The following is a 22,145-nucleotide window of genomic DNA, read 5'->3' as shown; positions in this document are numbered from 1 at the left end:
TTTTGTAATTGAAAATTTAGACTATCAACAATTGTGAAAATACTAAAAAGTGCTTAAAATTGGCTAAAAAAGGAATACGAATGCGTGTCTATGAGTAATACAATTGATGCTAAGGAAAGATAGAGCAACTTATCCGAAGTGGAGTGTTTCAATATGGTTAAAATAAACTTCTTTTTTTCATGAAATACTTTACACCGTTTTACTTTTCGTCCTTTGTTACCCTACGATTTCTTTTTAAATGTTCTTTTGCTTGGTTTCTACTAGTACTGGGATTCACTTTCGTTCTCTTTTACATACGGCCCCACCACCCGTGTTCCCATTACTGTTTATTATTTATTGTTATGTATAGCATTTCCACCGCCCGGCGCAGAGTGCCGGATGGCGCTGGTTTCATCTGTACAGACGGGTCGGGATCTCCGTCATCTCCCACTTATGCAACGTTCCCGCCGACCAAACGGACGTCGAACCGAGCAGAATAAATAAGCACACGAACGAAAGGCAGGCGAAGTGCAAAGCCACCCGGAAAGAGAGCATAAACGAACAACAAAACACGAATTTTAGATGCAAGAAAACATACTTCATGCTGTTTTTACCCAGAACAAGCACCCGGAGCATCGCCGAGAGTTTGTGCGACAAGCGGGGGACGAACATGTATTTACAAATGCGAAAATTACTCGCCTGATTTTCACCCGCCTGCAAACGAACCGGGAGTCTTTTTACCTCTGCCCGCTCGCTTCTTTCTATCTACGTTCGCTATCTTTTATTAGCAAACACTTCTCTCGCAAACCCGAAACGAACGGCCCGGTGGAGAGGGGTAAAGGAAAATACAACGGTGGAAACTAGCGGCTCCGGGGGAAGGGAAACGAGCGGGAACCAATGGCACCGCAAATAAGCAGGTACACATCACTCGAAATGGAATGGAAGTCGGTGTCTTCTCGTGGAGTGTTTTGTGGACACAGCAGCGGAAGGAAGGAAGGCAAGGCCAGGCACAGGACAAACAACCGTTTCCGGAAGGCAATGGCATCGGTCTGGGAAGAGCCGGGAACCAAGAGTGTCTACGAAGCTTGGAGCAAATGACACTGGCTCAGTGGGAAGGTGGGAAGAAACGCCAAAAAAACACGGCATGGAAAAACAAGAACGTCCCGGAAATGAACTTACTACAGAAGTCCCAGAAGCCCCGAACCTCCCGGGTGAAGATCGCACCGGTGGTTGGCTTCCGACTTCACCGATGCTGCTGCTGCTGCTTCTGCTGCATAAACAAATTATGTATTCAAACAAAGCTCCCGGCGGGCTAAATGTGGCAGCATGATGACATTGGCGAAAGGATGCCAGGGCCTTTTTTCGGGGCTGGCACACTTCCAGAGGAGAGGAAAGAGAGAGAGAGTTGGCCCTGCCTCTAGCGGTTGGCGCTTGATTTCCACCTTTTCTTCACCCCGGTCTGTGTGTGTGTGTGTGTCTTGGTGGCTCTGTTTGGTTCTTTGTCCGGGTTAAGGGGGCCCCCGGTAAGTACACTGTCTTCCCGACAAAACAGCACGATGGCGCCACGATGGCCAACATTCCCGCACGCATGGACACATTTTCCGCGAACCCCTTTCTCCCCCTCCTTTCCCGGTGTCAAGTGGCACCGGGAAGAAAAACGAAAAAGCAGAAAAATCACTTTCCCCGGTGGTTAGTTGGTTCTCCTTTTTCGTTTTTGGTTGATTCCATCTGGAGCGACCGTTTCCGGTTGTTATTTTTTCGCGTCCGATTTCCTCCTTTGTGCTCGCTGACAACGGGGCAACGAAACCTCTTTCTAGTTGTCAAAGAATGAATATTATTATATGCAGCTACCCTTTAAAAACCAGGCCAGACTCTCGGCCGGTTGCCAATTTAATTTCGGTTCTGGGAAATGGGTTCCAGTGAGCTTGTTTTGGTTTATCTCCGGGAATCGAGAAAAGAAAGATAAACGTGAAAAAAGAGAAGGATTCTATTGAAAACTATTCTTTTATGAAAAATATGATATCAAAATATATGAATACCAAAAGAACGTGGAGTTTAATAAAACATAAACATGGACTCTGCTGTTGCCATATTGAAACTTATGATTACAATTGCAGAACGCGAGTAACCTTTCTGCTTTGTCCCAGTACGGGCTCAAGTAGGAATAATACTTTTAAAACTTCATTCATCTTTTACCCTTTTCCAGGGTCCCGTTTCCCACGATTTATGCTATTTTGTGTCGCATTCAAATGCATGATGAGTTTCTTCCACTTGTCGCACAGTTTGTCGCAAGACTAATGGCATCCAACGGAAAAAAAACAAACAAACATCGGTGGTCCTTTGGGAAAACAACCTGGAGCACCGGAAACCAAATATGACGCGATGAAGTGGTCAAGGCGGAAAAGGAAAAAAACCCGGTGCCAGGGGGGAAAGAAAAGGTAATTTATGAATACTAAAATTGTTTCCACGCGAGGGAACACGGGGATTAAGCAGGGCGAGGGTGAAAGGGGGTAATGTTGAAAGCTCCCGAGAACAGAGGTAAACGAAACAAATCAACATTTTTATGAAATTCAAATTGAATCGCCAAACGGCTTGCCGAGTGGTTGGACATTCGTCGTCGAGGGGACACTCGAGAGAGAGAAAAAACAAAACAACCAAATCCGGTGCAAGGGATTTCTGTGTGTTATTCGCAAACCTTTCCTCTGAGTTGTAAATAACAGGAAGAAACCCAACCGAGGCGTACTTCGTCGTCGGTTGGTTGAAGTGCAATGAAATATTAAAAGTTTCCAATTCCAGCACGACACGAAGAAGGGGAAGAAAAAAATGCTTTATGCTTCTGCCCTCATCCGAACTGGAACAATTGGATGGTTTCAAACCGAACACGAGAGAGAGGAAGGGAACAAAAAACCTCCACAACGCCCCAGCTATCAATGGCCGAACCCGGGCACTGGTGGCCCGTTTGCTTTAAGAGTCCGTTGAGATTTCCATTTCCTTTGTTCGTTCAATTTTCGCACCCACCCCATCCACGGTCACGCTCGTTCCGAAACGCACCGGAAACAAAAAAACAAGAGTGTAAAACACTGGGCGTCTCCACCGTGCGTTCGTTTCATTCGTTTTTTTTTTCTCTTCCAGTTCGGGGCCAATCTTGCGCGTACCATCGCACCTTTCACCGCACGACACAGACGAAACAATTAAGGAAAATAATATTGCCGGCGCGAGGAGACCGAGAGTGAGAGAGATTAGAGCAGGTAGATAAAAGGAAACACCCCGTTTCCAACTTTCTTTTGGCGAACGCGCGCGGGAATGATGAAAGAAAAACGAAACGAAAGCAATGAAATCTAGGAGGAAGGGGAAACTGGAGCGGAGGGGGGAGGGGTTTGAAATAATTCCATCGGTGGCGAAGCTAATGCCCCAGAACTCGCTCCCCCCTCCCCACGTCCAATCCAGGTGGGAAAAGCTTTAAGAAGCACCACCGAAGAGGGGATGTTGAAAGTAATGGTTTGTCGGAAGTAAAAAACGGGAAAATCTCCCGGGGGATTTTTCTCCCGGGGGAAAAACGGGAAGTCTCCCGAAAAAATCCCCCACTTCCCACCCATTAGGAATGTAGTCAACCTGAACGGGCACCGAAACCAACTCGAACGTCAAAGAAGTACGGAAAACCTTCCTCGCTTTCGAGTTCTTTATGGGTTTCTTTATGGTTCCGTCCATTCCATTTCGTTTGAGTGTTTTAATGTTGTTGTTTTTACCTTTTTTTCTCTTTTTGCTGTGCACTTCGGGCTTCCTTTCATGTGGCAAATCTTCCGTCCAAAGGTGCCAGGTAGGTTTTCCTCCCGACTTTCTTCTTCCTGCCCCTCGATTTCGCCTTCGATTCGATTTACCTTTTGCTCGAAGAACTAAAGCGCCGATCCGGCCTTTATCCTATTTGTGCTGTTCGACGAAGCCGGTCGAAACATTTTCCCGACGGGTGTGGGAACCCCCGGTCAAGTTTCCACTTGCCCCCACTATCGCTTGACACCTCTGCTGTCCGAAATCCGGTGGTCCGCGGATGTGTGTGTGCGTGGTGTGCATAATTAGTTGTGAAACAGGGATGAATGTAAAAAAAAGTGCGTTCCGTTTTTCCATTCCCAGTGGCGAGAAACCACCGACACCGGCCAGCCGTCCAACTCATTAAACCTATTTGTGCTATAAAATAATTTCATTAAACGGCAAGTGACCCTCGAGCCGGGCGCCTGCAGTAAACGACGACGGCGACGACGACGAGGACAACGATGTGATTCGATGTGTCCGCCTCGGTGTTGGTGCCGTTCGTGAAGTGAAATTAAATTTACCGATTGTTTTGGGTTCACCGTCGACGGCAGAGCGGCGGGACGCTGTTGATGACGGTGGTGGTGGTGGGGGTGGTAGAGATTTGTGTTTTACGCTCCACCGGTTCCCGGTTGCATCGACGTTGACATCGACCGGAGACTGCACTCGACGGTGGGCTGTAAGGGAGACGCTGCTGATGTTGCTAATGGTTGATGGCGGTGTGGAAAACAGGATGGCGGAACTGAACCGGGTCTCGCTGGTCCACAGAGCGCCGGCCACCGGCGATAGCATCGTCGAGAGGAGGAGCATTTCCAGCAGACTGGTCGTGTAGCTGTAGGCCGTGGGTTGGTTCTGTTGCATCCGATGGTCCCGATATTGGTGGCGATTATCGTAATCGATCGTCGTGGCGGCTAGTTGCGTTGGTGATGGTGCTGGTGGCAGTGCGGTGCGGTGGCCCATTTTCGGTCATTCGTCCCACAGGCACTGCTGCTTCTCGCGGACGTAGTACGAGTACTGGTGGCACTTGCGGCACGTCTTGATCCCGCACCGGTAGCTTCCACCGGCCGCCCCATTCTGCAGCGCGCTCTCCGGCCGCCCCTTGCAGTACTTCAGGCCGCACGGGTACCAACCGATGCACAGCTCGAGCGTGCAGACGCACGGCGCCCAGATGGCGCTGACTTCGCTGCAGCGCGACGGCTCGGTGACGGTGTTGGCCGACGGGAACAGCTTCACCGCGGACTCCAGGATCGAAATTGATGAACCTGCGATGCGGGCGGGATGAGAAAGAGGAATGGAAACACTGGTGTAGTAATTGAAAATGGAACGGACAATCGGTGGCGTGTTCTTGCTCTTGCTTGGCCGAGCTGACGGGGTGTTGTTACCACCTCGAAATTGATCCCCTCCAGGGGTAATGGTCCTCACAACACAGCATCGGACCGGTACAATGTAACGCGCTTCTGCAGGGGGAAAATTATCCACGAAACATCGGATCTGGATCCGCGCGCTTCCTAATTTAACGACTGCGGAAATCCCTCCCAGGTCCACGGTTGGTTGGGCGCACGGAACTACGATGCAGAGACCCCTCCAAGACGACGCTCGCATCCGTTCGGTGCGGGTTTAATCAGTATCCATCTTCATTAAACCGTTGCCTGAGCACGGGAGGGGCGGGAAGTGAAGACAACACGAAAGGACACTTCATTTCCAACTACTCCCGTGTGCTGGACCTTAGACCTAAGTGAGTGATTGTTGGCGGAATTACTTGTGAGAAATTAGGAAACTAATCTCATTTCGAAACCATCAGAAGAACTCAACTTTTTATTTATCTGAAGGTGAAAAGAATTGGTGGAAACTTGCATCGTTTGGTAATTTTCAACCATTCTAGTTGGACGGTACTGAAATTTTATAAACACTATTTATTCATACACTATACGCTACGTTGTTCACCATGGTAACAGCCTAATTCTCTAATTTGGCTTCAATTGAGCTCTAACGCATTAGAATATATTTAATCAGGCATCTCTGAATGTCGAAAACTTAAAACATTTCACAAACGCAACAGAACAGTTAAACAAAAAGGTTTTTAAAATTTCAAAAGTTCAACTAAATAATTAACCAACTCGGGATATTTAGTGCTAAACAAAGTTACGCTTATGAACCATTCGGCGTTGCCATAGAAACGGCATTTAAAAGTGAGGTTAGGAAGCGTTTGACAGTTAATCATTTTAGCTTTAAATGTTTCGTTTCGCTTAGGTTCTCTAGACATTTTGTGAGCTTCCGGTTCTGGTTAGTAATCGAACCCACTGTAGACATCCTCGGTAGACATTCGGCTTCTGCATAATAGGCGGAACGCTAACATACGGAAAATGGATCCTCCCAACTAAGTGCAGCTGACGCCGACCTGGAACCCGAGACTAAGACACCCGAAAATGGCTTCATTAAATTCGCCTCCAAGTTGTGGCAGCCGGCGCTCGGCGCGAAACGCAATACCTAGCCCGGAAAATGAGGCTTACATCTCATTATACACCTCTTGGCCGCCGTGTGCGAATCGGCGGACATCACTCAATCGATAGAGGGGCGGTTGTTTTCGGTCCGGGATTAGTCTTGTACATGCGAGAACCTGCGTGGGGGAGGGGGGGTTGGGTCGGGCGTCGACGGGCAGCTGTCAGTTTCTCAGCGCTGAATTATTTATGTCAGTCTGCGAGGATTCTGGCGAGGTTCACGAGCGACACCAGTCTGTACACGGATTTCCCTGCCTTTGCGCCAACTTTGGTCGTGAAGGAACGCCATTGTATAAATCTCCATTACGTGCCGAGGCTCGGTGTGTGTGTGTGTGTGTGCGTGCGTGGGACGATTTTCCATGGCTGATTCCCACCGAGCACGAACGACCGGGGGCCAGTAATGGGTGTTTGCTGGCGCAACCGTGTGAAGAAACCGAGCTTGACCCGCCATTTTCGAGCTAATCAATTATGGAACCGGGATTGGAAATCGATAGCGGAACCATTTCCCACGCGCTGCCCATTAACGACCCGAGGATTTCCCGGACGGCGGGAGAAAGTAATGTCCTGTGCCTGGCTGGAAAAGCTACCCGAGCGATGTGTTTGGTTTCTCTGGGTGTGCCTTGTGGCAAGGGTGAACTTTCGACGTTGGTCATGTTGGTCCGACATCCTGATGTACGTCAGTCTTTCGATGGAAAACCCGTTCGAACGAAGAACGTAAACCATTTAATGGGTTTCGACGTGGAAGTGTAAATAATGGACCGGATTTTCCTCCTTCCCAATGTTGGGTTTTTAAAGGGCGGTGTATTAAACATTCGGTTAAATTTAAACCTCTTGATAAAAAGAGTTAGGAGAGAGAGTGAGAATTTCAGAAAAGTTGAAAAGCGACCTTTTTAGAAAAAGAAAATTTAAATTTTCGAATAGTAAACCACGACATTAAACCAAAATTTCCCTCAAACCGATAAACATAAACAAACCAAGCACTGACTGAGCCTTTCCCTAGATAAAATGGAAAACTCTTTATTTCACCCCATCAGGTGGGGGTATGTGAAAAATGCAATCAATCATGCCTGATGAGCTGTCATTATGATTTATTGTAGACAAATTTACACAGTACACACATTTTTTTCCCACCGTCGTGACGGGATGTTTTCCATCACGGCGAGGGAAAGAAAACCTCCCTACCGAATAATAGAGATGGAAAAACTCCAATCTCCATTAGAATGGCGAAAGCGTGTGCGCTCAAAGGTTCTCGGGCAGAAATACATCCTTCTTGCCGTGAGCAACAATTGTCAATCAGCTTGTGAACGAGCAATTTCTCGCTAGGCGCCCCGCGGAAACGCAAACCCGAAAGATCACTCGCACCGGAACCGGTTCATTTTCGTCCCGAATTGTGCGCCTTCCACCAAATTTTGTTCGTGAGGAGTTCGTAAATTGTGTTTAGGATTTTCGCCATTCGCCATCGAGATTGGATTGGAAAGAAAAACATGAAACCAAGGCGGAACCGGAAGAGGTTCCTAAGGCGATAGGTACGTTCGTCCGGTGGTTTCCAAGGCATTGCTTCGTCATCCAGGGGCGTTGCTAACACGTGTGTATGTAGCAAAGAAGAGAAAAAACAAACCGGAAAAACGATGACGATTGACATTTGGTGCTGCAGCAGAAAACCGGAGCACGAACGTACTAATTCGATATCAGTTTTATTATTTTCTCCATTCGAGTGGAGCTTTTCCTTCCCCGGAGGGCGTCGGGATGCTTAGTTTATGTGAGCATAATCTATGTGTGTGAGTATGTGATGCTTCCGACGGTCCGGCCGTTTGGTACTTTGCCCAGAATAGCCCATCCACAGGAATACATAACATCATTTTCCCACTCCTTCCCGATCCGGCGTTAGGAGCAGGAGGTTAAAACTTAATGCAGAGTAAGGAACGGATCGAAACGGAGAATAAGCTGTGAAATAAAAGTTATTTCGTTCGTTCGCCTGCGGCCTAGAAGGCGACAAGAAGCAGCAGCAGCACCGAACCACTCCCGGAGGCGCCGGAACGAAGCAGAATCCTTTCTTTAAATACCGACAAAATGGGACGGAAGAAATAAAAAGTGGACGTACATGCGGACGGTTGCGGGACACAAATGTATGCTCGTGTGAGGCAACAGGAAATTGCACACGAGGTTCAAAAACCAATACTGCCTGGGGAGGGGAGAGTGCGGTGGGGATGCGACGGAAGGGGGAAGCAATAGAGAAAGAGAAAGCGTCCGGACAACGGCAATAAAAGGACGATACATGGAATCAATAAATTTCATAAACTGTGGGCATAAAATAAATAAATTATTACCTTTTAAATTCGGTTTTTCGACTGGAACGGGGAGGGAGTGGATGGGGGGGGGGGGAACACGTGGTGTGATGTGGTTGGGTGCGAGGTTAGGGGGTGGCATAGGTTTGGCCTCGTAGCCTCCTTCCTTGCGATCGATCGATCGAACGTTCGATCAATAGGAGGGAAGCATTAATGATGCCGCATGCGTTCGTTTGTTCTCCGGGAAAATTATGTGTATGTGTACGGATTTGGAGAGATCTAACGGTTTTCCACGCGTGCTTTGATGTTTCGTTGCCGTGGCACAAAACCGAACAGACTAAAGCCCGGCGGCACCGGAAGTGTTTCGCAAACGGGCTTCACTTTGGCGAGAAATGGCGCAAAGGATTATTCGTGTTTGGTATTGAACATCGGTGCATTTTCCACAATGATCGTGGGTTTATAGTGTCTTTTAATATTCCCAACATAAATGAAATTTATTTCTAAGCTTAAACACGAAGCTACGCACACATTATTAATCGCATTCGCATTCTGTTTATTTTTCCACAAATCCACGCTTTCAATTTTTCTCATGGAGTTAACGGTATTAAAGACCATGCAACTAAATAGAACAAAACTATTTGACCCAACAATTCGATATCGTTATCCCACCGTGCCGGCGTGAAATATACTTTGCCGGAAAAAGCAACCCTGGAAATGCTCATAAAATATGATAAACGGAAATTCGAAATGTATCCCCAGCATTGAGTCGTTGCGGACTCCAGACTGCAGACTGGTTCGGAACCAAAAATTCCGCCCCGGCAGGAGCAAGGACCGTACGTCACAGTCAAACGGACACGTCCATTCACGGGGAGATTGTTATTTTTTTAAACTTGCTCCCAGACTCAATATCCGATCCGCTTTTGCCGAAAGAGAGAGAGAGAGTTTGGTGCGGTGGATGGAAAATGGCACCACTAGATTCACCGGATTATGCCAATGAAATGTCGGACCCGGTTCGGGAGGATAGATCCGAAAATAAACGCACCACACCATTCGTATTTGAAATTGTTTTGCATTGGGGTTGGTTCGAATTTGGGAGCTTATCGTTAGGCTAATCCATCGCGCAATTACATTCATCCTCATTTCGGGAGATTTGCAATTTAGCTTCGGAAAGATTCATCGAACATCGAAGGAGATAGAGATGAAATAAAATAAAATATTCAAGTAGTGGTATGACAATTTTCCCGGTCAACAAACGTTCGGTGCATCCTTTGTTGCAAACATGGTAAGAAATCGAACAAACTACAAAAGTGAACGATAAAAAATGCATAACGAACAAACCTCCCCCCTCTCGGGCATGTCGTATTCACTTAGCATGAATGTTAAACTTTCCTCCGGAAAGGAGAGACAATAAAGATGTCCCTTGTATCAACCCGTCCGTGACGGGTCGATTGCTCCATGTGCAACCGGCCACTAACGCCGAGTCGGTAGCTCGGGCAGATGATGCAGTCTGAAGAATTTATGGACTTTTCCCCACGACTGCCCGTTCAAACAGTGCACAATCTTCTGTTCCTCCCCGGCAAACGGAGAACGGAATGCCAATAATCCTTCAGCCGGGTGCAACGTGATAAGCACCGGGAATTACGAGTATCCCGCCCGGATCGTTGCCGTATGCAACCGGTGTTGGCGATGGTTCGAGCAGTGGAAACGCTGTTTGAATACAGACAACAACGGGACAACGGCGAACAACCAACCCACGGTGGACGTCATGGTAGCGCCAGGGGGGTTGAACGATTTGATTCGATGAATTTTTATGTGGAAGTACAATAAAACATAAAATGCGCCAGGCAAACATACTGTTCCGCCAATTTATTTTCGAAGAATGTGTAAACAAATTCAACAGATGGTTAAACAATGTGATTGATTTGATGACATCAAAAGAATAAAGATGAAAATGCCAATAACTGATTGCAATGCGAGTTAAATTTCATTGGAAATAATCGAAGTGAAAGTGTGGAGCGGTAAATAGAAATATTAATTTCAAAGTGTTTGGTTTAATTAAAATCAAATGGAACAACACATTTACTACGTAAGTGTGAAGAACACACAAATGATAATTCGGGAACGTTAAAATACATCTAAACAGTTTAAAGGGGGGAAACACCATAGAAAATCGATGTGGAACGGGCAAGTAGCGTGAAGTGGAACCACCAAAAGGATTATTTATAAACTGGTACCAGAGTAAAACGGACTTACAACGACAGAGCTGTCGTTTTCCCGGATCGTCCCAGGAACATCTTAAGCTTTTCGCTTTTCGCAGCACCATTTCCTTCGACCAACCAACCCATTACGGCACGGGACGGGTTTGTTAAGGACCCTTTCGCACTCGAATGGAGGCAAATTTGCAAAATAAGCCCACTTTCTCCTCCTTGCGGTCGTAGATAATTCACTGACCAAGCGCGCACTTCGGCCCGGTTCGCTCCGGTAATTACCTTCGGGTGAAGAAGGGTCAACCGAGGCGTAAAGTCGGCCTCGTTCGCCCACATTCTCGGGGCTTTTCCGGGAGAGGGGCGGCCAAGATCACCCGTGCTGACCGGCTGCCGGTTGGATCGTCTGGTAATGACAAAATAAATGCTAGACAAACCCCAAAACTTGCCGTTCGAAAAGGCGGGGTTAAAACGGCGGAAGATGAGCGCGCAGGGCGGGTGGAAACGGGGAAAGGAAAATAAAAACTTTCCTTAAATCAACTTAACCCGAAACCGTGCCAAAGGGAAAAAGGCGCCCGCCGGAGCTGATCTTTCGAGCGGAAAGCCTCGCACAAATGGAAAACTGGCGTCCGAAAACCCGGAACGGAGCGGATTGTCGGAGTGAGTGGTTGTAAATCGTTGTAAAAAGGGGTTATCCACGTAGAAGGATAATAGCGTTTTCCGAGCCCGGACCACCGCCACCGGCACGGGCGGCACGTTTCTGCAAGGGAGCTGGTTTTGGTTTTTCCCATCGTTTTTTTTTCCTTTGCTTCGCTATTTTGTTTTTCTCCAGCTCCACCGGCGACCGTCCTTTCCGGCACTGGGTTGGGGGAGTTTTCATTGGGAACTAAATAAAATTCCAATTTAAATATTTCCAGTTTGTGATTTTCATCGGCAACGCAGACGACAACCGGGTGCTCCGGGTTTTCCTCTACGTATCCTCGGGGGAAATTTGATGGCGCGCTGAGTCTCTCTATCGCCAGCCCGGACAATAGTTGTATCGATTACGAGTTGTGGCGCCGGTGTGAGTGGTGTTGAAGGTAGGCAAGGGTGGCGGTTCAGGAAAACATTCGTTAGGATAACGAGTATATTATTATTGCGAACCGTTTGCTGCCGCCGGGCGTAACGATTTTCCCGAACGCCAGGCGTGTAACGCTGGTGAAAAGCGAGCTCAAGCGTTGCATTTGTCATCGAATCCGGACGCTCCGGAGGATGCTATCGTCAACTCCCGGTGGAGACGACGGGTTGCCAACTATTATCTTAATTATCTTGGCCAGGAAAACAGCCATAATAATCCCGCTCGTCTGGCCCGAGGCTTAGTCGGTATCGGGTCGAGTTTTTCGCTCATTTAGAATGGGTGATATTTTTCCGATCCATTGGAAAATCCTTTCTGTCGCAAAAGCTAAGCGCCCCAGTTAGACATTGTCCTCGAGGCGGCCGGATACATTTTCCTCATTTTTTCCCGTTTCTTCGGGCAAAAGTTTAGCATTCCCCTGCTTCCCTTACCTGGCAGTTCGGCCCAAGCCTTCAGGTCGACGTCTCGCACGTACGTCGACTCCTGCGCTTCCGCACAGAGCGGCGCCACGTGACGGGAAATTGGCGTGGCACGGTCCAGCAGTATCCACCCGGTCATCGTGTAGTTTTCCCTCCCTCGGTCCTCCTCGGGCGTCCGGATCGTGCTGGGATTTTTCTGCGGAAGAAACGAACCGGGAGAGTTATGAAACGGAATGGATGAGGGGGTTTGAGCTTAAAACAAAACCAGAAGCGAGTCACGATGGTGGATAAATGAAAACCCGAAGCGCGGGCGACGGTGGTCGATGGCCGAGTGCGGAGTGCGGAAGACACGTGACCAGAGAGCTGAAACAGAATAAATTATATTCAATTGTACCGGAATCTGCTGCGAGTACTCGGTCTCTTTGGATAATGGAATTTTTTATCCCGCTGCAAAAATGTATCCGATTGCTGAAGTAGCATTCCGGAGCTGTCTCTCCACGCTCCCGTCTCCAGAGAGAGCATCCATTCGAGGAAAATTAAATTCATAAGCAAGCAAGCGACCTATTTTGTCAGGAAATGGATTGTATGTTCAACCGGAGGTTGTGGAGAAATGGGAATCATTCCGTCGAAATCGTAATAAAAACATTAAATTCATTTCAAGCACCGATCAAGAACATCACAAACCTTTTTTCTTCATTCCGCGCATCAACGAGATAGTTTGCATTCTCATGACAAGGAACGTAGGTTAATAGAATACGACAGATATTACACATTTCATTTCAACTTATCAACTTCCCGGGCGTAATTTCAAACTATTTCATCACTTAAGCGAGCCAACAAACTACGTCAATTCAAGGAATAAAATATCGGCAAAGTGTAGGCAAACCGAAGGAAGGCAAACGTCAGCCAAGCCGAAAGCCAGGAAGTTCATTTTGCGTCAGAAACTTTTCTAATAAGTCACACGTTCGCCTTAAACTAAGGAATGTTTCCTTCGCTTCGATTCTTTAAGATGCGAAAAAAAAACGGCCGGAAGCTCACCAGAAAGATGATGATGGCAGGCAACTTTCTTTTCGCGATGTTTTTCATCGCCTTCATTGCCAGCTTTGTCTACTCCATTTGCGTCTTTTTCTTCCATCTCCCTTATCCTGCAACACCATCGGTTGACTTTGTCGAAGTATTTGAACGTTGGTTGCACAGACAACACTTTTTTTTTTCTTCCGTTTCCTTCCCGAACGCGGTACACATTTTATCCGCCCTGCGAAAGCTCGGTCGGGGTGAAGAATTTAATTTAGCCATCGCCAAACGTTTAACATTCTTACGCTGAGAAATATGTGCCGTACGTGTGTACATCAAAGATGGCCGAAAAGATGCTAGGGAAGGTGGCAGGCACGAACACAAGCAATTGCCAGATGATTGTGAACTGTTCGTATCCCTTCGAATCTGGAGTATGCGTGAAAGAATTATTGAGAATTTTCATAAATTTTCCTTTTACTAAAATGGTTTAACTCGAATGGCAATTGCGTTATGTATGCCTATATGTTCTGAAAATACAATCCAATCATGTTCCGAAGATTCTCCGAAAACAAATACAAGTGCTACGAAAAAAAATCAAATCTCAGTAAGCCAGTCGAAGGATTGTTTCGAGGAAAACCCAGCAGCAAAAACCTCGGTTTGGGATTGACAGTAGGCTACAAATTCAACACACCTGAACAACAAACTCTATCGAAACATCTGCTGGCCATAGCGGAAGTGATTGTTACAGGAAATTACTCCACCCAAGAGGACACGAAGCTAGGATTACGCGGGCAGGAACATCAACGCACGACCGGTGGCGTATTTCCCGAACACGTTCGGTGGGCTTTCGGTACTTCACTTTCGTTACTTTCACCGTCCGAAAGTGCGCGGACAGAACCAGGTCGTTCCGCTTGGTGGCCTCTCCTGCCACAGCCTCCCTTACTTTCCACCGCAACCACCGATCAAACGGTTTTTCGCGATGACACGAGACGACGATGGTTGGCAGCTTTTGGAGTACGAGGTTTTCCGCCACGAACCGGACCGCGGCTTCGAGTTTTTACCCCCCGAGGGAAATTTTCCCGCCCGGGGGAGAGGCTTATCGCTGTGGAGAAGGGAGAGGGAAGAAAATTGAGTATTCCTTACCTGTCGCAGTTTTGCCATCGCGTCGGCCGTGATAAAATCTCCTTTCTGGAACTTTGTCACGAAGCACATCACCTGATACTGGCTCTGGCCTCGCTCCTCCTCCCCGAGCACGAGCGCTTTCAGCACCTGCACTTCCTGCGGAACGATGGAGAGATGGGGCAAAAGAAGACAAAGAAGCGTTAGCAAACTGATAAGCTAGTCCTTGTGGTTCTCGTTTCGGGGGGGAAAAAGAAAAGTAAAATGTCGAGTCGAGAGGGGAGGGAGTTTAAAGTTGTTAAACTGTTAAGTTCAGTTAGTCCGTTATCAAGCAATTTAAAGTTTGTTCGACAAGCAGTGCGTTCAATCCTGTAAAATGGTTTATCGAATGACTTTTAAACTCCTCGGAAGAAGCGATGTTTTCCCAACAAACGATTTTTGTTTCAGAGAAGAAATATAAAGAACTCCGATAAAAGCTTTCATGTTTCAAACCATTACTTTGTTGGAGAAAATCTGAAGCACATACAATGAAATAATCCGATTTACCAATGGAGTGGCAAACAAGTGTGGTCTTTTCGTACAGTTGACATGGTCGTCTGATCGAAGGTTGACACCGGATTCTTCCGCCCAGCCATTGAAAGCTGTCCATTCGTGTGACTGACAACGGTTGGACAAAAGCCAACATAAGCACCTTTTAATACTCCCTTCATTTGTGAAGACATTTAAAATGGACCCGAACTATCCATCGTCCAATGTGCGTCACTGGCGAGGATTCATTTTACTTTTCACAGAATACATTTTTCCTTGAATCTGGTGAACATTGTTGTCCAACAGTACAGAGAATGAGTAAATTCAACAATATTATTATGAAAAGTTTGTTCAAGCTTTCTTTTTCGACCTTATTTTGAAAATGAAAAATGCATTCAACGTAAAATTCGATCCCGACATGAATTCGTAAAACCAGCCAGCTCAACATTGATCGGTTTCGTTATCGCAATATTTTTCCCATTCCTCATCGAAATGCGTATGGGAATTTCGGCAAACTTTCGCAGCTGCGTTGGAAAAACCTTCACTCAGGTGGAACCGTTTCCGTTCCGTCGTATTTCGTGACCGACGTATAAAGCGATTCCTTTGCCGAGACGGTGGCCTGGATGCTCCGGTCCCACGAAGTCGGGGCGTAATTTAATCGGATTTCGATGCTGTCATCATATATCACGCAAAAAGCACGTCTCGAATTCGATACGCGTTTGCGTTACCTGCCGACACGCCGAGGGTGGGCGCTACAGTATTAGCGTTTTTCCAGCACGAGATAGGGAAGTGAAACGAAGAGTCAGACAGAACGAACGAACGGACGGACGGACTTCCGAAACGGCCATTAGTTAACGTCGAGAAGACGATGAAACCCGGGGTCCGACGAGTGGACCACGTTTCATTCGATGCATCTCGTTGAAACACTCGTTGCCGCAAACATTCCCCCGGAATGAGGTGATGCATCCTTCGGTGACAACGGAAATGGCCATCGGATAAAAAAGAAATGTTGAAACCAGGCGAAAATCGCAACACTCCACCGATCGAAGAGATCGAAGAAACCGAACGTCCGAAGTGCACGGAACGGGACACAGTTCGTGCCCGCAAGTCATAAAGCTTTCCCAAGCAAAACGGCAAAACGAATGCCGGCGGGACGACATCCTCGTAGGATTTTTCCTCGTGTGATGAAGAGTGCAGGCACTTTTTGCTCATTTTCCTCACCCTCGGGCATAGAACGTCACGGAATTTCGGTGAAGTGTTGGCACGCTAATGCTATCTTGCGTCCACGAGTGTAGGATTCGAAGCTGAAGGTAAAAGCAACGTTGATATAAGCCGCAGCGAAAGAGATTATTCATGCCGTTTCGCTGGTTTCGGTGGAGGCCGATGTGGAAGAAATTGTGTCCAGCGAGTTCTGTTTCCCTGAATCACAGGGCATGTGCATGGATCTGCTTGAGGAAAACTTTGAGTTGAAAGTAGTGTTATCTGCAACTTGAAAATAATTATTCAACAATAATTTTCTTATTCGTGATTCGTTCTGTGGAAAATATGGAAGAAGAAAGAATGAATGGAAGGATATAATATTTTCCTTCGTTTTAGGAAAATAAAAATACCAGCATTGTCGTTTCTTTCCTTCGTACTAGTGATGTGCGCTCTGAGTGGGAATGAGTGAGTTGAATCTTAATATTGAATGAACGATTTAAATCCTAAAAGATAGTTTTTGTTACTCCCTTTGATTTGAATCCTTAACAGGGATTCGAATCCCAAAAGAGCGAACGAGTTAGTAAAAGAATCGATAGTCGACATAGAGATTCGAATCCCAAGTTGTGATTCGAATCCCAAGTTGTGATTCGAATCCCAAGTTGTTATTCGAATCCCATGTAGTGATTCCCAAACTGGGATTCGAATCACTACATGGGATTCAAATCACACGTTAGGATTCGAATCTCTATGACGACTAGCGACTTTTTTACCCACTCGTTCACTCTTTTGGGATTCGAATCCCTGTTAAGAATTAAAATCTCTTTGACGACTAGAGGCTCATTTTACACATTTTAAATCACAAAAATCTTTAAATCACACTTAAAGATTCGAATCATTGTGATGATTATTCACTCTGATTCAAATTTCAGAAAAGAGTTGTTATTCTCATCACTACATCATACACATCCATTGCGTGACATTAAAATTGTCTTAGTCATCTGCTCTTCTAATCAAGATTTAATTAAAATCGGCTTATTGGGCTATCTGCCTCTTATGAAGTTTAACATTTTCAATTTGTCGCCTAATCCCTGAAGTAAATAATGGGATTTATTATAAATTCCTTCGCTTGCATGCAGTCTAAAATCTTCGAAATCCTTGAGTTAATCACCACTTGGAATAATGATAAGTAAAGCCTATCAAAGCCGAGATCGTCTAAAAACCGCCTCAAAACACGCGCCTCTGCCGAAGATTCCAATGATAACCCCATTAACAGGTGCCAGTTCAAATTCTACCCCGGCCCCGACTCCGTCCGGACCTTTCGCCCGCCTTACCGAAAACCGCAGCCCGGATATCGATGGCCGCATCCCTAAAGTAATCAAAACCTTTGGGTAAATATATATTCCTGGCGCCGAAATCGATGCAAATTGGACGAACGAAAGCCTAACCAAATATTTACACGGCCCACCGGTCGCAACCGCCGAAGCCCACGAGGTGAGATACCCGTTCCGTTCCAGCGCTCCGAGGAAGGTATACCATCAAACGCGCGCAGCAATCCGGCTTGAGATGTTCGGTCGGAGGTTAATTGAATTTCTTGTGCTGGCGAGATAGCGGCAGCACCGAAAGTGCGATCCCGCGCGCGAAATAATAATAGAAGCGCCGCATTAAAATCTGAATAAGCTGCTCTAATCACCGGGATGATACAATAGCAGACCGGTTCGGGAAACGATGGTGATCAAAGGCTTTTCCCTTTAAAGCGAGGTCTCGAATGAACACCGGAGAATAATCCATTAACGGCGGGTACGGGCTTTCTTGGTTACCTCGAAAAGATTATACGGTTTTTCATTCATCCTCCACTCAAAGTGGTTACATACAATTACAACTTCGTAACGCTTTCCTTCGCATATCCATGCAAAGGTTGTGAAAAGGAAGCGCAAATTTGAAACAAACCACAAAGAACATAAAACTTACAACCGAACAACTTCCTCCCGGGTGTCCAAAAGCGCAACAAAAAGCCGTCAATAACTTCCCCGGTAATAGCCAACAGGTGTGACTCAAATGGACAAAAAAAACTATGGCAACAATCTCCCAGAAGGATTTACTGTTCACAGATTTGATTTCCCCGCAGACGACGAACGGAAGGCGTGAAAAGGGGTTTGCAAAAACGCAACACTATCTCAGAACCGCATTGGAGAGAGTGGGGGAGGAGGTGGGGGGGGGAGGGAAAAGTACACACCAAAGCACCAACATCAACGCAACATGCCGCAGTTAGCGTCCTGAAGCGAAAATAATTTTCACTTCGCTTAATAATAGTTTAATAGTGTGCTGAATAATTAATTTTCTGCTTCATCTTCGAGCGTCGTTCGAGCTCGCAGAGAGTACCATGTTGATCCGGTTTGCAGCAGAAAGGGGGGAAAAAGCCGAGGAAAAAAAAACGATCGCTAAAAGAGGTCAACCCTTCCTGTATCTGCGGCTCCCTCCCCTCACCCCGGTTTAGCTCTCGCGGTGCGGAAAACTTTTCGAAACTAACTTCTCGCTTCGAGCTCGCCTCGCTTGCACTGAGAAGTGCAGGTTGGTGGTTGCGGTGGTTTTGCTGGGAAATACCAAATTACTTCTGCCACTGGTTTCGCAGCAGGTTTTGCACGGCTCAGCGGCCGGGAAATTGGATAGGCGGAAAATTGCGTTACCTTTCGGGCGGGCGAGTAAAGCCGCCCCCCGGGGGATTGGCCAACGCCGCAAGGAGCAACTTTCGAGCCGCGCGCGTACTGATTTTTCCCAAGTTAACGATGTTTCCGTGCCCAGTCCGTGTACCTTCGTTCGCTCGTTAATTGTGCGTGGATTTTCCCGCTTTCCAATGTTTTATAGAAAATAGAAACTACGATTGTACGGAGCCATATGTGTTAATCGTGTGGAAAACACGGTCCCAAGGATCCTTCCTGAAACTATTTCAAGCCGCTTTTCTCTTCAATCAAATAGTAATCCTTCTGCGTAAAAGGGTACCAGCACTTCATACCTTTCCAAATGAATCTCTTCGAGATCGATAAAGAAAAAAAAAATAGAACACATGAACTCCTAGTAAGCCTTAAGCCCTAGTTAAGTAGTCCAGCTGGGGGAGGTCCGAGAACCAGAAAAAGCACTCAGCTGAAAGGAAAGCGCTTGAAACATGAATGAGCCCGTTGACCTGAAAGCGAAACATGATTAATCCGGGCCCATTTGCAGCCCGGCTCGCAGCTTCCACGAATTAATCCCAGCCCACTCCAACGTGTTCGGTTCCAGCTTCAGTGCCGCCCCGATGTTGCTGGGAAATAATGCTGACTCTGGTTCTAAAAATCGAAGTAATACGCTGTTTTTTTGTTCAAGTGGTTAGCCGTAAAATTCTTCAACATGCTTTTGCGGTTTCAAGCGGCATCGGTTTTGGAAGGCTTTTCACCGGTTTCGCAGGCATTTTCCACCCTCTTGACGCGAATTTTTACATCGTGTTTTGTGCTTACGTGGTGCTACAAGTACTACAACGAATCGATTCGGTGTTGTTGATTATTTATAGTTTCTTTTCGGTTAGCTTTTGATTTTGAAAAAAGGAAAACAAAAATCTCGTAACCTGACCGCAATGTTGTGTTTTCCCGGAAAAAAACACCCAGCGGACGATGTGGGGGACTACTCGACTTCGACCCGTTCATTCACAGACGGAACCTTTCCGAGGATGGAAGCGAATAAAAATGATCATCTATTCTGTGTCGGACAGACGGAAGATCCGACTGTTTTCAAATAGATTCCTCAAAGGGAACTAGGTCAGGGGTGGAATGGGGGATGAAAAAAGATATTCGCCAATTTTCTTCGCTCATGATTTTCCCCCTTTTTCCGTTCACCAACGATAATCTCAACGATGTCGGCAAGGATAACACACACCAGACAAAAGGTGGTCGAACCCGTACCCTTACCTGGACGATAGAGGAGGGGTGTGTGGGTGGTACGGTGAGGTTGGTCCGGCAGGGATTCGTTTCATTTCCGACCGGTGGAATCAGCTTAACACCGGACTTGTTCCGGGGCCTCCCAGTTTTTTTTCCACGACTAACCCCGAAAGGTAGAGGTAGCACCCGGCATGTGTCCGGTTCCATCAACATTAGTTCCATTTTTCTTATCCCCACCCCATCCCCCCTGCCACGGCACCGTACCAACCGACGATCTCCCTGGTGGGGTGGGGGAAAAAAGGTGAACGATTTTCATTTTCATTTCTCAAACGAGCTTCTTTTGACGCTAAGGCTTACAATGCGGGATTCAAAAACAGGTTGGTTTTCCATACGCCCGCACCTTGGAACCCCGGCTTGCCCCGCGTTCTATGGCTTTGCTTTTCTTTACTTCCCTTTCAAGTCCCTCTTCCCCCGACCTACCTCTCCTGCCCCACATTTTGATGCCGGTTGTCTCTAGCGCTTGTGTTGGCCAAACTGCTTACAGCCGGATTTGGGTTTATTATCCGAGGCAAACATTTGCCTCCGTCTTATAACGCGCCGGGAGATGGAAAAAGACCGAGAAAGGAAACCGCTGGTGGCCCCACGGATGGTAATGATGGAAAATGGAGGCAACACGCCTCCTCTCTCTCTCTTTGCTTCTGCAGTTTACTCATGCTCCGTGCTTGTTGATTTAGGAGGCGCAATATGCTGTTTGGTCGTAAGCCGATGAGTAAATAGTGGTACTAAACAAATGATGGTCCACAAAAGGATTACGCTCGCTGCCATCGTCGTCTTTAAAGGGTGCATTCCTATGCGGGTCTACCCGAGAGGATGCTGTAATTAACTTATCGAATATTTATCGGTGTTGTTTTACATTAGAGTGTTTAACGGACCTTTGGCAAACGATCCAAAGTATGAATGATGTCATAGAACGGTAATGAACATGCGGTTAAAGATGCGATAGCAAAATCAATTATAAAACCGATTCTAAAAGAAAACAAACAAACGCAGGAAGCGAAAGAAAGGAGCAGAACGTAGCAACACCAACGGTGCATTCCATTCTCATAGATCCGACCGGGAATATTCCGGAGTATATTAAGCACGAAATGAACTTTCCACTCCGACACCGACAGCATTCCGGCGTTCGCTCGTGCAACGCTGCAGCCATCCGCAAACAGGTTATATTAAATTGCAAAAATATGTCCTGCCAGCAGTGTGCAGCAGCGCACTCTCGCACATCTACATCTACATTTAAATGAACAAATTGAAAATTCCTTCATTGCTCCATGGCGGCTGACATTCCACGCAGCTGGCACACGCAATAGCCACGGAAGCGGCATATGCAGACAGCTCCGCTACGGAAAATGCCCGGAAGCATTCACCTCGACCGATCACGTAGCGAATGTAACGGAACGATATTTTTATCCCTAACATCTTGCTTCCTGCCCCCAAGCTGAAGCTGGGAGTAGACAGTTGACTTTAGCTTACGGAGTCGGATTCACCTGTCAGATGGAAAAGTGGAGAATCTTCTCTCCAAGCAAAACAAACAAAATGAAAGAGGTCGTACGCCGGTTGGCCTATTGTGTTGTGTGTCTTGCCAAAATTGGGGAGGAAGCGGGGGAGGTTGTGGAAAAGCGTAAAAGTACGCAACAAACAAACCGCCACCACGCCGAGAAAATCAGCGAAACCATTCCAGCGCACCGGAGTTCCAGCCAAGGTGACCGTAAATGGAGAAATATTACTCCACAGCGCCGGCTGCCCCACAGCTATGCCGGGAATTCCAATCTCGATTGGCGTTGGTGGTGGTGGTGGTGCGAAAATTCATTAAAACTTTCCCGTCTCCGGTCGCCGAAGCGACTGGTGGTGGTCGTGGTGTGAAATTCGGTGTCTTTCAAGCCGGGCGAAAAATAGCTTTTTTCACCTTTCCAACCCACGCACCCACACACACACACACAATTTACCTAGCGGTAGCTTGCAGTCTCCCGCGAGGGGTCGCGATGATGCTGGGCGACAAAACCATCACCTTGCAGTTGTCAG

At 46.9% G+C, this 22,145-nt stretch overlaps 1 protein-coding gene across 1 annotated transcript in view; it reads right to left on the bottom strand.

The window, feature by feature from the left end:
- Positions 1 to 4,710: 4,710 nt before the first annotated feature.
- Positions 4,711 to 22,145, bottom strand: part of LOC131294990 (out at first protein) — a 48,397-nt gene continuing 30,962 nt past the window's right edge. The window contains exons 3-5 of the mRNA XM_058323048.1: positions 14,461 to 14,595; positions 12,316 to 12,499; positions 4,711 to 5,045 (exon numbers count right to left, since the gene is read on the bottom strand). Of these exons, the coding sequence (XP_058179031.1) occupies positions 4,750 to 5,045; positions 12,316 to 12,499; positions 14,461 to 14,595 (615 nt within the window). The 3' untranslated portion in view covers positions 4,711 to 4,749. The remainder of the gene's footprint in view (positions 5,046 to 12,315; positions 12,500 to 14,460; positions 14,596 to 22,145) is intronic.

Source organism: Anopheles ziemanni, chromosome 2 (genome assembly GCF_943734765.1).
Source record: "Anopheles ziemanni chromosome 2, idAnoZiCoDA_A2_x.2, whole genome shotgun sequence".
In the NCBI taxonomy this organism is placed as follows: Eukaryota; Metazoa; Arthropoda; class Insecta; order Diptera; family Culicidae; genus Anopheles; species Anopheles ziemanni.
Note: the sequence above shows the minus strand (reverse complement) of the source record. Positions and strands in the feature narration are given on the sequence as shown.